This window comes from Anarhichas minor, unplaced genomic scaffold (assembly GCF_050575085.1).
Source record: "Anarhichas minor isolate MPS153535 unplaced genomic scaffold, ASM5057508v1 ptg000007l, whole genome shotgun sequence".
Taxonomy (NCBI): domain Eukaryota; kingdom Metazoa; phylum Chordata; class Actinopteri; order Perciformes; family Anarhichadidae; genus Anarhichas; species Anarhichas minor.
Genome location: NW_027466453.1, coordinates 1,996,458 through 2,012,185, shown reverse-complemented (window position 1 = coordinate 2,012,185; position 15,728 = coordinate 1,996,458). Strand labels below are relative to the sequence as shown.

The following is a 15,728-nucleotide window of genomic DNA, read 5'->3' as shown; positions in this document are numbered from 1 at the left end:
ATCCTAAAAATCCTTCTGAATGTCTTCCATCTAACCCTAACCCTTCCATCCAACTTGTCTGTCTCCAGATCAAACTGCCCGTTCCCACCATGCCTTCATCAGAATGCTTGTTGAGGACAGATTCACTGTCCAGCACTGAGCCAGTTCTGTCTGACGGATCGGTGGGGTCGGCACCATCTCTGGGACTGAGTCCTGGACCCAGTGCTGCCATGGACATCAGCAGAAATGAGGAGAACCAGACTCAAGACAAGATGATGAAGCATCAGCAGAAAGCTGTAGAGGTAAAGAGCACATCCGAAAATCCTAAATAGAAGTTCTGTTTGCTCATTAGTTCTACTGGCAAAGCTCCCTTATGGGTTTCTTTCTGATAAATGCTGAACTTGTCTTTTGTTGTGAATGTACAAATCTATTTGAAGTGTAAATTCTGTTATAATTTCAATGCCAAGTATTGAAATATTCAATGGTTTGAAGGATGGTGAGCGCCTTATATGAATTTAATGCAGATTTTACCATGCACATTTGAATGGACTGGCGCTGTGCGATGTGTGATGGAAGCTGAGAGTTTTCTCATTTGCCCTGTTAAATTATACACAACAGCTTGAGGGGGAGGGGCTTTTTCACAGGGGAAAGGCATAATGACAAATATCTTGCAAAGAAATCTTATTTGAGAGGAATCCGAGGCTAAAATGATTTCATTATTTGAACATTGGATTTATTTTTTCAAAAAAGGGATTTGGGGACGAGAGTTTTTGGGGAAGCAGAACCTGCCTCCTGATATAAACCTAAAAGAGGATTTGATTTTTTTTTCAAAGTAATTCATATTATATACGCTAATTATTGCTTTATTTATCAGCTAAGATTCTGCTTCCTTTTTTAAATTTGTTTTGACTCATGCTCCCCAGAACTTATATTTGCAGGTAGACCATATGGTTTAATGCAAATGTAAATTCAGAATAATCAGTTAATCAGAAATCCCTTATCATTCTATCTTTTAAATCAAGTAGTATCATGTAGGCTGCTTACATCGTACTAGTTGTTCACTTCTTGATGTCAGGGTGTGGGAGAAGGAGTGGTAGATATTACGAAGGGCTGCAGAGGACCTATGCATGACAGCGTCAAGTGTATTTCATGTTCGAGGGAAATATAATCTAGTTGCCTCAGCAACAGTGTGGTATACTGCATCTGCAGTATTTTGACTGTGAAGAGAAAACGTAGATTTTCAAATCAAGTCAAGCTGATATGCAGTTGAGTTAGTAAGTATTTGAACAGTTATCCTCTCATTATGCCGGCTCTGTATTCCAGCACATTAGGGGACATTACCAGGGACTGATGTTAAATTGCTGAGTCAGCTTTAAGGACTCAGCCCCTTAAAAATCTAGCCTCGCAATTTCAGAACGATGCAGCAGGGCAGTGAGCCTTAATATAGTGCAGCCATGGCAACCAAGGAGTTTTTAAGGTCCAAACATTGAAATGGCCTTGACTGGCTAAGTCGGTCACAAGACCTCATTTCAACTGAGCATGGGTTAAAGAAATACTTCACCCACAAAATGACGATATGTACAGTATATCAATTATTCAACCACTGTTACCTTGAATTTTTGAAGAACATGTTTGTTGTGTTTAACAAATAGTAAGGTTTTTGTGAAGATGCGTGAGTTTTGGAAGTAGTGAGCATATGACTGGATAAATGAGATTTGGATTATACTGCACAAGTTGTGTGAGGATTTACTAATGCATGTTTTCATATAGTTTTGCTGTTTTTGCAGTTTTATTCAAGAATTCAAGGTAACGGGGTGAGTAATTGATATATAAATGGTCATTTTGTGGGTGAAGTATTCCTTTAAGAACCTTAAGTCTCGACACTGCAGAGCATCACTCGGGTCTGCTGATGATTTCGGTAGTCACTGACTGCGAAGGATTTGCAACTAAATATTGAATTTTATTATTTTATTTCAGTTATTATTCCTTAAACTTTACAAGACAAACTAGAAAAGGCTGGAGTTTCTACACTGTTCTTACTGATAAATCTAGGTAAACACATTATAGTTATTCTAAGTATCATGTTCAAACTCCTTTCTTTAGGGTAGAATATGAAAGGGGGGCAAAACAAATGATGGGACAACAACATAGATATTAAGAGACAAAATTAACATTTATCCTCTTAAGTATCATCTAGATAGATGATACAACCCCCCATGAAATCTTGTGATTTCATCACATTGTTGTTCATGTAAAGAAAAAGTAAACTATATACCTAACAAGCTCTCTGAAGAGTTTGGACTTAACAGATTTTTGAAGGCAGTTTTCTCTAATGTTAACACAGATGATGTGGAAGAAAGACATTGACGATCCATTGAATCCTGAAGCCTGGGCTGCTATGCAGAAGCTCTCCAGTTCAGTAAGTTGCCTCACACCCTTTACAAAAATGAGCGAAGCCAAGGAGCTTCATATTTAATTCATACCTCATCCATTCAAACTCAAGCCTCTGGTAGCGAGAGAGAAGCACATTCTTTACCTTCCTCACACCACAGGTGCCTAAAGGCACTTATGCCAATACACGTGTAAATAGGTAGCATTTTGCCCAGGTATGTGTTCAAACTAAATGTTCAAATGTTTTGGTGGTGTCGTCTCCAGTGGAACTAAAAAGACATTTTAATTTTCACTCATGTTTTTTGTGATTTGAGGTTTGGAGAGAAGGAGGTTATAGTTGACTGACAGCCAGTTCTTTCTGACTGACAAAAGAGAGAGGAGAGAGATGGCTGTTACCAGGGCAGCTGTTGCCACGGTTACTACATTTTTCAGTAAAGAACCCTTGCTGCCACCTGCTGTCTGTTAAGCTTCATTATAGCCAAGCGTCCAGGGCCTGTATTTATTCAATCGCTTAAAATGTCATGTTAGAGCTGAGAAAGTAAGAATGTATTATTATTTATTTATTTCATCTCAAACATTGAAGATGAAAGATGCTCTTGGATATAAGAAGGCTACAGATGTATCTTAAGGTTGTAAAGAGTTGAACACACCATGTTTTAGAATGACAATGAACAATATAGCATTGGTCACAATGAACAATAAGTTAGCTGAATCAATATGCATTCCTCAGGAGTTCAAACAACAAGAATAAAGCTGTCATCGATTTTGTTTGCATCACTTCTCATCTTCACTGTCTGCTTGTCAATGTGGTCTGTCTGTCTAATTTCACATGTTCAGGATTACACTCAAATAAAGTAATTTAAGATAATTAGATGTATCAAAAATCAAACAGAAATCTGCCATTTGGATGAGATTTGTTTTGTAAAGCATGTACAGCTGATACTACTATATCAGTTAATCAATTAGTCAACAGAAACAAGCAGCAACTGTTTTGATAATTGCTCATCATTAATTAATCATGAATTCAGCCCAAAATGTGTTTTCTTATGTGAAAGTAAACTGAATATCTTTAGATTTTAGATGTTGGATGACACCATGTTCGACTTTTCAATATGTTCTGACATTTTATAGACTAAATGGTCAATCAATGAATCGAGAACTTAATCACATTAATTGAAGATGAAGATACTTTGCAGTTAGATGAAGCCCTAAAATGCCATGTCAGATTTTTCCTTTTTTAATTCTAGTGGAGTGATTTTATCTGTCAAGATAATATATAGTAAATGGACTTGTACTTGTTAAGCACCTTTCTAGTCCTCCGACAACTCAAAGCGTGGTCATAGTCATTCAAGATTCAGAAACAACTACAGATGGGACACATCTCATGTAAAGATCAATATCTTTACATGAACAACGGATCAAATGCCGATGTGTATAATGAAGTTATGAAAGGGGTCTCTTGCAATTACAAACTACAATATCAACAACTGCAGTTCCCCTCAGCTCCATCTTTCAGCTCTTTGTTTTGGGTTTACCATCTGCAAATGTTTTGGTTCACTCTCACCACTCCAAGCGTTGGGGAAGACCTAACCAGAGCTTAATGTGGAGGGGATATTAGCTTATTCATCATTCATTCACGCTTTGTGTCTGCTGGCAACAACATGCTAACATGCTCTCCATAACTTTGTATGGTGATAAAGTTATGGAAACAGCTTTGCTCCGCTGCCATCTTGTGGTCAAATATTCAATGAATGCTGCTTTAAAGACAGATAAGTCTTGTTGAGTGAACATGAGACCAAATTACTAGTTGAAACTGTTTTTTGCAGTGTACAGAGGAATACAGCTAACTGACAAACCATGCCAGTGCAGTGGACAAGGAGTGACATCATCATAAGGCTCTCATCAGTGATGAGATTATGCTCTTTTGCCTTTTGCAGGCTGATGAGAAGGCTTTCGACTTCAAACCTGGCTTCATGGCCTCTTTTTTGGACTTCCTGAAGACAGGCAAAAAACAGTCAGGCCTTGAACTGGGACATGATGGAAGTGAGCAGGATTCCGTAAACTCCTGTTCCTCTATGAAGGGAGGGATCAGGCCCTTATCCCCTCCTCTTCCCCCCCTACCACCAACTCCTCCACAGCACCCTCCACGAACATTCAGCGAGCGAGGCCAGGGCCATGGGGCAGACCTGGCTCTCAGCAGCTGCCCGAGTCCCTGCAAACCACTGGACGAAGAGCTAAAAGGAAACCTGGAGACGCTGCCCTCCTTCTCTTCTGATGAGGAGGACTCGGTCAGTAAAAACCAGGACCTGCAGAAAAGCATCTCATCTGCCATCTCTGCCCTTTATGACACCCCGCACTCGTTAGCTGTTGCAATAGCTTCTGCCATGGCCAAGGCTCCACCCAACCTGTCCCCGCCTATCCCACAAGAGCCGTCGCTCAGCCCCCTGCTCTCTGCCATGCCTCCCCTCATCCCCAGTATGGAGGATGGAAAAGAGGAGGTGCTCACTTACACGCAGGATCACATACAGGACAAGGAAGAGCAAAAATTGTTCTCCCCACAGCCGAATGGAGAAAAAGTAGATGAGAGGGAGGCTAAGCAAGGAGGAGAAGAGGAGAAGGAGGGAGGTGGGGAGACTGCAGACAATGAAGCACAAATGAGAAATCCACAGAATCTGCAGCAGGGAACCCTGGAAGAGCAGGAGGAGGAGGAAGAGGAAAGGATGTCTGAAATGCAGATTTTGGAGGTGCCTCAAGTTGAAGGTAATGTATGTGTTTGTTCTGTCTGCTTTTGAACCAAGCGGTGGCGGATGTGATATCATGAGCTTGTTACTGCCTCCCAGTGAGGCTCCTGGCTAACAGGCGAAAGGAAGCAGTTGGTGATTCCATGTCCCCCCTAAGATTTACAGTGCAGGGCTATTGAAACTTTTTTTCACCCCCACCCTGTTTTTTTCAGATTCTCCATCAGGACCCATGCTTGCTCCTGCCCCTCCATCCCCATTACTGTCCATCACCCCCTCCACTCCACCCACATACTCTTCACCCTCGCCCCTGCCTCCCCTGAGTCTCTCCGTACCCTCCCAACTGCCGATCCAGCAGGATGAGGAAGAGGTCATTCAAACCTATCCTCCCTCTGAGCAGCAGCAGTCCTCCTACCAACCGGCTCCAACTGGTACCTCCCCTCCCCCATCGACCTCCCCTCCGGCTATCCCATCCTCACCCCTCTCCAACCTTCCCCTGGGCCAGTCCATTCCCCCTCCATCCACTACACCTCCCCCATCATCTTCTGATCAGGACCAGGAACCCGAAGCTGAGCAGCCTTCCCCCTCCTCACCCACCTCTTCCTCACCCTCTTCATCATCCTCTCCACCACCATCACCTCCAACCCCGGAAGAGGCCCCAACACCTCAGCGTCTTACCTCCCTCCACCTGGCAAAGAAGCAGGCTGACGCCGCCATAGCTGGGGAGAGTGAAGAGGAGGACAGTGAGAGTGGAGGTGAGGGAATCTTCCGTGAACGGGACGAGTTTGTGGTTCGAACTGAGGACATCGGGACGCTTAAGGTGAGTTCCCCCTACAGCTCCCAGGAAATATGTTTGGTGAATAAATACCTTTACATTAATGGTATACACTGTGATTGTTGGTGTCACCAGATGGCCTTGCAGACAGGCCGGGAGCCCCCGCCCATCTGGAGGGTGCAGAAAGCCTTGCTCCAGAAATTCAGCCCAGAGATCAAAGATGGTCAAAGACAGTTCTGTGCAACCAGTAACGTGAGTTTTCCAGCAGACATACGTTTTACACCGATTCTATCAATAGTAAATTAAATTGGGGAGAGAACTGCTTTTGTTCAGCTCTTTATGGGTTCAAAACAAGTCTGTGATGTCAGACTTGGCCCCGTTTCCCAAAAGCATCTTCTTAAACTTTAGTTTCTCTCGAATGATTAAGTAGATTAGAGACGTCCGATGGCCCAATGGTTGAGGTGCATACATACAACCTTTGTCATTCCCTCTCTCTCCACATATGGCCTGTCTATACCTTCACTGTAAGCTGTCCAATAAAGGCACAACAGCGAAATGAGCGAGTGACCCCCACCTGCCTGCAGAAGGTTCAGAGTGACTTAAGAACTCTGGAACCTGCACAAGAAATACCAAACTTCATGTTAACCATTATTGCTTTGTTTAACTGATTTCGATCTTTATATACTTTTATCATGTCCACTGCTAGGTTGATGTTTGATGTAAATGATGATTTTTATATTAGAAAATAGGTCTAAACTAACAATAAAATAGTTATATATTGAACAATTATTCCAATCATTCCCAGACCTCTGAATTGCTGCCCATCTATGCATATTTACAAGTAAAGGATCTTTGACTACACTAATGATATTGTAGTATAGATGTATGTAATATGCTTTTTCTGTTTTCAGTTTCCATATATTCTCTCTCTTTTGATTCAAGATAATGCTGGTAGCAGACTTCCAAATTTCCATTTGCTTATATAGGTCTTATACAGAAATGATGACAGAACAACATTCACAATTGAGGACATACTTATTCAAGAAGCTTATAAAAACAGCGACTGTTTAATTTGTACTTAAGGGCATTATCTGTTTTGAGCAGGATAATTCATTTCTTAAACTCCCCCAGCACAATGTAGTTCATTGTAGTTTTGGCCACCATTCCTATCAGTGGGGCTTAGTGCAGGACAAAGAAATACTGCAACAGACATCTTAGTTTTTCCCTGCTCTGTATCTGAAACACTTAGGCATGAAATGAGAAAAACAATTAGAGCAGCAACAGTACAAAACAAGGGTCAAAACACTGTCTTTATATAGAATGCTCTGAGTTAGGACAAGGACCAACTGATGACACATCACTTGGACTTGAAACAAACTAATGGACGGTTTGTAACCAATTCATGTATTTAATAATTTAATAATTTCATTAATCACTAGGCTGATTGGTGTCTGTGCCCTCTGATCAGCTGTTTTAGTAGAGAGGAAATCCCTTCATGGGAAAATGGTTTAGCGCTTCTTCATAAGTGAGTGCTCTATCTACAGTAAGATGTACACACTTGTTGGATTTGTCCCCCCCTATAGGCCATTTATAGCATCACATATTGTAGTCCAACTCCCAGAATTCAGACAATTCACTTTCACTGCAATCTGGGACATCTTAGAGTACCCAGTTTGATTGATCCTTATTTAAATCCTCTGTAAGTAATTTGAATATTTTCGTAGAGAGCAATACTGTTTACTAAAATGTTATTCTTAATGTTTCTTCCCTCAGTATCTGGGTTACTTCGGTGATGCCAAAATGCGCTACCAGCGTTTGTATGTGAAGTTCTTGGAGAACGTCAACAAAAAAGATTATGTCAGAGTGTGTTCTCGGAAGCCGTGGCATAGAGCCGGTCTCACTCTGAGGTAAGAAGATGAATTTGATTTCTTGTCAAATGTTTCTGATTGTCACTCAGAGGTAGGGAAGAGGAACTGACACAAATTGGAAAGTAATACAAGAATCAGAGCTAAAGCTACATCAAACCACAGATCTGAAGCAAACTCAGCGAGACGTTTGTCAAAAATGTGTATGGTCAACAACTGATTTTGGATTAATTTCAAATAATCTACCAGCTTCCTAGGTCTTAAGACATGGCAGCTTCATTCACTCTGTGTTTTTCTTTTTGCACTTACTAATTGACAGACGCCAGTCACTACCGCTGCAGCTGCCTTCTATTCACAATCAAACCCCACCTCGAGTGGAAAGAGACGACAAGGAGAGACAGAGAGAGAGGGAGATGAAGGAGCAGAGAGAAAGAGAAAAAGAACAAAGAGAGAGGGAGCACAGGGAGAAAGTAGAAAAGGAACATAAGGAGAGAGAGAGGAGAGAGAAAGGGGAGAGAGAACAAAAGGAGAAACAGGAGAGGGAGCAGAAAGAGAGGGAAAGGAAAGAAAATGAGAATGTGGAGAGGGAAAGAGAGGACAGAGAGCAAACGAAGAGGGAACGTACAGAGGAGAGGGAAAGAAGGGAGAAGGAGCAGAAAGAAAAGGAGAAAAGAGAGAAAGCACAAAAAGACAGGGAGAGAAGAGAGTATGAGAAAGAGCGAAAAGAGAGAGAGCTGAAAGAGAGGGATAGAAGGAATAGGGAGCAGAGAGAGAAGGAGAAACAGGATAGAGAGAGGAAAGAAAGGGAGAGACAGGAGAGGGAGCAAAAAGAGATACAGGAGAGAGAGCAGAAAGAGAGGGAGCAAAGTGAAAGGGAGAGGCAGGAGAGACAGCAAAAAGAGAGGGAGAAGGAGAGAACAGATAAAGAGAGAGAAAAGAGAGAAAGGGAGTGTAGAGAAAAAGAGAAACATGAGAGGGAGCGGAGAGAGGAGAATGAACAGAAAGAGAGGGAGCAGAGAGAAAAGGAGGGAAGAGAGAGGGAAAAAGAGAAAGAGAGACAAAGGGGTCATGAAAAAGAGAAAAGGGTGACAGAGGAGCGAGAGAGGAGAGATGGCACAGTGGGGTTTGCAAGGTTGAAGGAGGAGAAGAGAGGAGGAGAAAAGAAGATGGATTGTCGGTCCAGAGCCAAGACTTCAAAGGACAAGGCAGAGCCTCCTCCCAAGAAGAGGAAGAAGTGGCTGAAGGAGGTGCCATCCTCTTCCTCTTCCTCTGACTCCTCCCAACCCAGCGATGACGAAGGTCAGCTGTTCTGTGTGTGTGGGGTGTGCATGGTACACACATATTGGTTAATCACATATTAATAAATGTCGTTAGGTCAATGTCTGCTGTGTTCAGGCCCTCAGTGTGCCGTCTTGTGTTGTAGGACCGGTGCGGGGTGGAGTTAACAGCCGAGCCATGAGGGAGATCTTCAGGAGCTATGTGGAGATGCTGGTCAGTACAGCACTCGACCCTGACATGATCCAAGCACTGGAGGACACTGATGGTGAGCGCTCACATGGAGGAACACAGTGAAAGGCTTCAGTGAAAGTGTGAATGAGTTGAGAAAAGAGCTGGCTTGTCCCTTTTCACTTTTGTCAGTGTAATATCAGATCACTTTAACAACCATACGAGTGTTCTTGCAAAGCTGACCATTTTCAGGCATGCTGTTGAGTTTTGGGTTGTTGAATGTATTTTTCAGTCACAATGAAGATAAAGTCTGGAAATAATTTTTTTGCATCTGCCGCGTTATTGTTGCATGGCAACAGAATTGTAAGTGCAGATTGATTTGAAAAGTGCAGATCATGTAATGTACAATGCCTGACGAGTTGTCCATTATCAGAAATTGATGGATGACGTGGAGGCCTGAACCGTCTGACGCGCATATTATACTATTTGCTTCACAAATCAATAAGCAATAACAATATATGAAGCTTGGGCTCTCTAAAGCGCGGTGCTGGTGCTGTAACAGTGCTGGTGCTGGTACTAAGACTGACTGCCATGGCCGCTGGGATGCTCAACCTCAAGCTCCTCTTCTCTCCTGACAGAGATCCCTTCAACGCCTGTGTTGCCATTTATTGACACCATGTACAGAAGAGTCATAAAAGAACAACAGCAACCATAGAACCAGCTCAATAACCCTTTATAGAACCTCCCACTGACTAATGTCGTACTCATACTGGATTCCACCTAGCGGAATTTACTCGAGTGGTGTGGCCAAGAACAGGAGGGCACAGTAAATAATGTGTGTGTGTGGAGGGGGGGGGGGGGGTTGTAAACATGCCCTGCAGGAGCTAGCATGGCGGGCGGGCTAACAACGTTAGTAAGTTATACAGCAATTTTATCAAACATTTCACTGTCATTTACTAAAAGAAACCCTTCTACACTTTCAACGTCCTTTGCATGTCTCTTATGGTAATAGACAGTGACAGTTATCAATGTAAATAATTGTTCTACTACTTACTACTATCTCCTCAGATGAGTTGTACCTGCCACCCATGAGGAAAATTGATAGCCTGCTCGGTGAACAGAAGAAGAGGTTGTTGAGGAGAGTCAACATGAGTGTTCAGCACCAGGTAAACCTACACATCCATCTACTTTGTTTTATGGGCACTTCTCAGATCACAGTTTGTTAGAAGTCTGTTGAAGTTCATTTACAGTAAATACCTTACTGTAGGGGTTTCAAACAAATAGAGATTGTAGAGAGCTGTACTCATGCCTTTGACTGCGTTCTGCTTTCCTCTCTCCAGGAGGCTTTACATATATTCCCCAAAATGATGGCAGATCCCCTGGAATCTGGAGCTGTCAAAGTGCACCTGGGTGGGGAGGGGTACAACCGCAAAACCCTCAACCGGGTCAAGAGGAGTATTCCTAAGCAACAGGTCAGAAAGAACCCTTCCCACTAAGTAATCCTTCCCACAGAGTAATGTTTCCCACTAGTAGTAGAGCAGCTCTCCAACAGTGAAGGAGTACAGAGGGCTGCCAAATCATCAGTTACTGCTCCTTCACTCTTCAGAATAATCCATTTGCTGCAGAAAACACACACACCTGGCAACCCAACATTGACCTCACCTTTAGCACTGTGTGGAGTTAATATGGAAGCCCAGCAGGGACAATTCAGCTGTGCCTTGACATTGTAGAGCAGTAAAAATGTATCTCATCTAAGACACATTCTCTTATTGTTCAATGCTTTTTGTTATTTAATATTGTATCTTTCAGAGTACAAAGGAAAGGTTTTCTATGGTGTTGCTTTTATTATCAGTAGTGCTTTTTCAAATGGTGGGACATTTCCTACAAGAAAATGCTGGAAAAAATCTTCAAACTTTTTTTTTTCTCAACCTTTTTTAGGATCTAAAGCTCTCAATTGAAACTTGCCGGATCTACAGTCTGTATCATTCCCTTCACCACTACAAGTACCACACCTTCCTGCACTGCAAGAAGGAGGTAAGGATGACTGCATCGATGCTAAATGTATTTAGGTAATAGTTTGGCTCCAATATCCCATCTGTGTCTTTGTGTATAAAACGCTTAAACTGGCATATTTGATTGGAATCCTCTGCTCAGAAAAAGTGTTGATCAGGTTGTTGGGTCAAGATAATAATTGATCTAATCTTTCCCTTATTTCTGTAGTTTGTCTTCTCTTTTGTCATCAGCTTTGCATTGTGAAAGGCTAAAAACTGTCAGCATTCATGGCGTTCACGCTGGCATAAATGTGATATATTTTCTGGTTGCTAAATGCTGTTAATGTTATCCAGCTGTCTTTATTTTTTCAGAGAACCATATTTCTTGTGGTTTCTGAACCCATTCATGGTTAGCTTTAGTTTAGAGCTACTGTATTAGCAAGAGTTAAAAGGAGCCCCAGCGAATCCCGAATACTTAATCTGGTAAAATATGTCTACACATATCTATGTGATATGTTAAAATGCTGGCCTGTCCACAGGGACTACACAAACTGTGCTTGTTCTGCAGTTAATGTATGCATGTGTAACTGACTTGTTGCTTCCTGCCCAGACGGACAGCATTGAGCAGGCAGCGGAGGACCCCGGTCAGGAGGAGGTGGTGCAGCAGTGCATGGCTAACCAGGGCTGGCTGGAGAGCCTCTTTAACTCCTTCATGGAACTGCTTAGCCTCAGTGCCAAGGCCTGAAGGAGGACCACAGCCCCAGCCACCAAACTCACACATCCACCTGCAGTATTAGGAGGATAGAGGCATCCAGAGTTTGTGAAACCAAAACTGTACGGATGCTTGCAGTGAGACTGTTGGTTTGTTTGTTGGAGATTTAACTTTTAAAGTTTTCTTATTAAGTCCATTTAAAGTACCTCTTCATTTCAAGAAAAGTATTGAACGATGGAGGGAGTAAACTACGTGAATGTGATGGATTTCCACAAAAGTAAAAAAGGGATTAGCACTACAAAAGAGTTCTTTGTTAAGACCTACAGAATTTTGAACAACACACACAAGATGTCTATAAGTATTAGCTACTATGGTTTGTATAATTTATACAAGGACATTTCCAAAAATGACTGTCCTAAGATGGGATTGTTTGCTGTTATTGTTTTTTGACAAATGTTTTAAAGGGATATACATAAAATGGCCCACCTGCAATTCTTTGCGTCTATCAGACAGACAGATAAACTATAGTTGAGTGAGACAGAAGTGAGGTTCAAAAGGACTATATGATAGTCTCTCTCTGCTTCCTGTCTCAGTTAGAAACAGTTGATTGAGGGGAAATGTATTTACAACTAAGCTGTGTTCTTTCTGTTTGTTCTTCAGAAGACAATAAGAGAGAGGATTTAATGCCTGTTAGACCATGAATGAAAAAATTAAGCACGACTTTCTTGAAGGAAGTGTGAGGTGAAATGATCCAAAATCATAAATGTCAGTGTTTAATGTCAGTCATTTTTATCTGTTTGTTGTTGATTGATATTTCCTATTCTTTGACCTCTCAGAGGATATACTTGTAGAGCAATTCTGTTGTTTTGATGTGTATATATTGTACAGCTACTTCATTCTCTAGTTTCCAGTTGCTCTTCTGTACATGAAAATCCTGTATTTGAAATAATGAAATAAAACTGTTCAAATGACAAAAGTGCTGATGTGCTTAAGTCATTTCACTGAAGTTCGAGCAATGCATGAGGAGTGGATTTGAGCTGATACAGAATCGCTGCACTAAAGATCCAGCAGGTTCATCCAGAATCTAGTGCGGAAACCAGGAGGGTAAAAACTGACCCGTTCATGGAGTTAACTACCTAAATAACACGAAATTCAACATGAAGTTTGATGACTTTTCCAGATCCATTAAGTGTTAAGTTGTGAAACACTTCTATAAAAGCTCATGCTTGGTACTTGCATCCATATCATACTTGAGTAAATACAATAATAATAATAATTTATACAGAAAAAAAGCAGTAAAACTAGTAGCGCACATTAAATCAATAATACAGTCGCTTCTCATTGTAAAGTATGAAAACCCTTGTTGTGTGGGGTATCAATGGAACGGTGTGGGCAGGATCCTTTTTGCTGAGGGGAGGCTAGCCTTTATTGCTGTTTTCTTTTCTTAGCCCAGATTTATATTTTATTCAGATTTCCCTGTGCCAATTATTTTCAAATATTTAGTATGTGCATCAAAAAGCTGGATTTTGTTTTGTTTATCCATAAGCAAAGGACACCAATCCTCAGTAACCGACAATCAACTAGCAGCTGATTGAACAAAAATACGGATTTGTCTGTTTTGAGTACAACTACTAGCATCAGTATGTTCAATGTGTGTTAGATCACACGTTGTGGACACATAAACAGTCTATAGTGTGCTATGTACTTCTCTGTTGTGAGCATGCATGTATTAGTTTGGAGAATTCACACTGTAAACATGAGCTATTCACCATTAAAAGTGGTCTCTCTATTTATTTATTTTACATACACGTGATTAACAGAGAACAGTTAAAGGAATTGGCAAATTGGACCATCAACATTCGTGTATTATATTGATGATACTTGATACTGGATTTTGGTATTTCATGAATAGAGATTTGAGCCTATCTGGATATTTTCTTGGCATGTGGGTACTCAGCTTAACTACATCACTTGCTACAGATGAAGCATGCAGGTAGTATAGTAGATAGTCAGAGTAACTCCAGGGCTTGGAGGGTGAAGGAAGGAGGAGAACTGCGATTACACAGCCATTGTTGTGTCAGAGAAGAGAAGGAGAAGTTGTCAGAGGCACTTCACACCAACAGGTGAGTGCAGGAACTCATGGTCACTGCTGTTGTAACATTGAACTGCATCACTACAGTAAATGCTTTGATTTCATTACCATTTCACACATTTCATCATGTATGTTGTAAAAATCAACTAAAAACTATTGGTATCAACTAAGCAACAAATTGAAAACATATGAGTTTGATAACACAGAATTTTGCTCTTTCACAGAATTTGACATTTTCAAGAAACCTTTTACTTCTTTTGTGGGAAGTTTTTATCCAAAGTGGTACGATGTCATTAGGGTCTATACTTGTTTCAATGGGCAGAAGGAGCAAATTACTTCTAGTGATGTTACTTTTGAACATTGATCTTTCATGCAACCTGATTGTGGAACTAGGTATTGTAATTTCTAGAATATTTGTCAATATGTGTAAGCTGATGGTGTTGGTTGGGCTGCAGGCATGGTGTCAGACATGGAGAGGATCATCGAGAGCATCATCCAAGGAGACCAGGACTCCGTCCAGCTCCTGCTGGACAGCTACAACACCCAGGTCATTGTTTGTTGCCATGACTACTGCAGTCTATAACTAGAAATATGATTTGTTTGTTACCATGGAAACAGTCTGCAGGATTACAGTTGGTAATATAACTTCAGCAACAAGCCTGTTCTGTTGTTGAGCCCATTGGTTGTTCATTTGAGTGATTTCTGTGTATTAGTACGTTTCCTCTTTCCCCTGTGTTGCTCTACCAATGTGGACACGCCCACTGCTCCTACCACCACCTCTCTATTCAAATTAAAATAAGCTTTTTTGGCATAAATGTCAATGTTACATTATTGTCAAAGCTAAATTACATATAATCAAAACTATTATATTTAACAAGAAAACCAAATAGATCAATAATCACAAGGCAACAAATGTTTTTTTATTATTTTTAAATCTGAATAAATGGCACATGAGCATCTCTCTCTAGTGTTTTTTTAATTTAAATTTTGTGTTTTTTGTAGATACCCCGTTGGAACGCCTCCCCGTACTAGCCAGTCTGCCCTTGTCTTGCTGCTGTTGTCCTTATACAAATGAAATAGTCTCCATCTTACAATGTCTAACTCCATCTGCACCCGTTTCTCTTTTGCTCTGCTCAGTAGAGGAAATGATTTCCAACCCGTTTGGACAGTTTTTACTTTATCAACAACAAGCTGATCATGCATCACAAAGCGGAGTACTCCTTCAGCTCGCAAGGAGACAGTGACACATCCAGGGAATAGGCAATGAACGGGGTCAGTAATGCCTCTGATGTTGTTCCATAAATGATGCTTCAGGTTGGGCCAATAATATTCCATATGAGGTTTTCAATTCAATTATAATTGTCACAGCCCGGCTCATAGACTGAGACAAAACAGGGAGACAATGAGCTGGCGCCAAAAGTAGTATTTATTTGTGATGCCAAAAACACGCAACCGCACTTTACAAGGTCAGCAACCGTGGTCGCGAGCCCGTCAGCACAGGTCTTCCTTTCCCCCCTGGGCTTCCAACTGGAAAGGGTATTTAAGGATGAGCCACGCCCCGGCACAGGTTAGACTCATCCTGGTAACGATCCTCCACTCAGCACCTGTAACAGATGGAAAAACCGGCACCTAGTGTATGACAGGAGGAGGGTCGTCACATAATGCAATTATTTTGTAAAGCTTAAAATCCCAAATCTGCCTCAGAGGGCTTTACAATCGACATCCTCGCATCGGTTAAG

General features: G+C 41.5%; 1 protein-coding gene across 1 annotated transcript in view; it reads left to right on the top strand.

Moving 5' to 3' along the window:
* The window catches only part of prr12b (proline rich 12b), a 31,246-nt gene extending 19,316 nt beyond the window's left edge, over positions 1-11,930 (top strand). The window contains exons 5-16 of the mRNA XM_076080025.1: positions 69-281; positions 2,324-2,398; positions 4,308-5,130; positions 5,324-5,928; positions 6,019-6,135; positions 7,657-7,790; positions 8,068-9,047; positions 9,172-9,291; positions 10,263-10,360; positions 10,535-10,666; positions 11,133-11,228; positions 11,796-11,930. Coding sequence (XP_075936140.1) covers positions 69-281; positions 2,324-2,398; positions 4,308-5,130; positions 5,324-5,928; positions 6,019-6,135; positions 7,657-7,790; positions 8,068-9,047; positions 9,172-9,291; positions 10,263-10,360; positions 10,535-10,666; positions 11,133-11,228; positions 11,796-11,930 — 3,528 coding nt within the window. The remainder of the gene's footprint in view (positions 1-68; positions 282-2,323; positions 2,399-4,307; positions 5,131-5,323; positions 5,929-6,018; positions 6,136-7,656; positions 7,791-8,067; positions 9,048-9,171; positions 9,292-10,262; positions 10,361-10,534; positions 10,667-11,132; positions 11,229-11,795) is intronic.
* Positions 11,931-15,728: the final 3,798 nt, after the last annotated feature.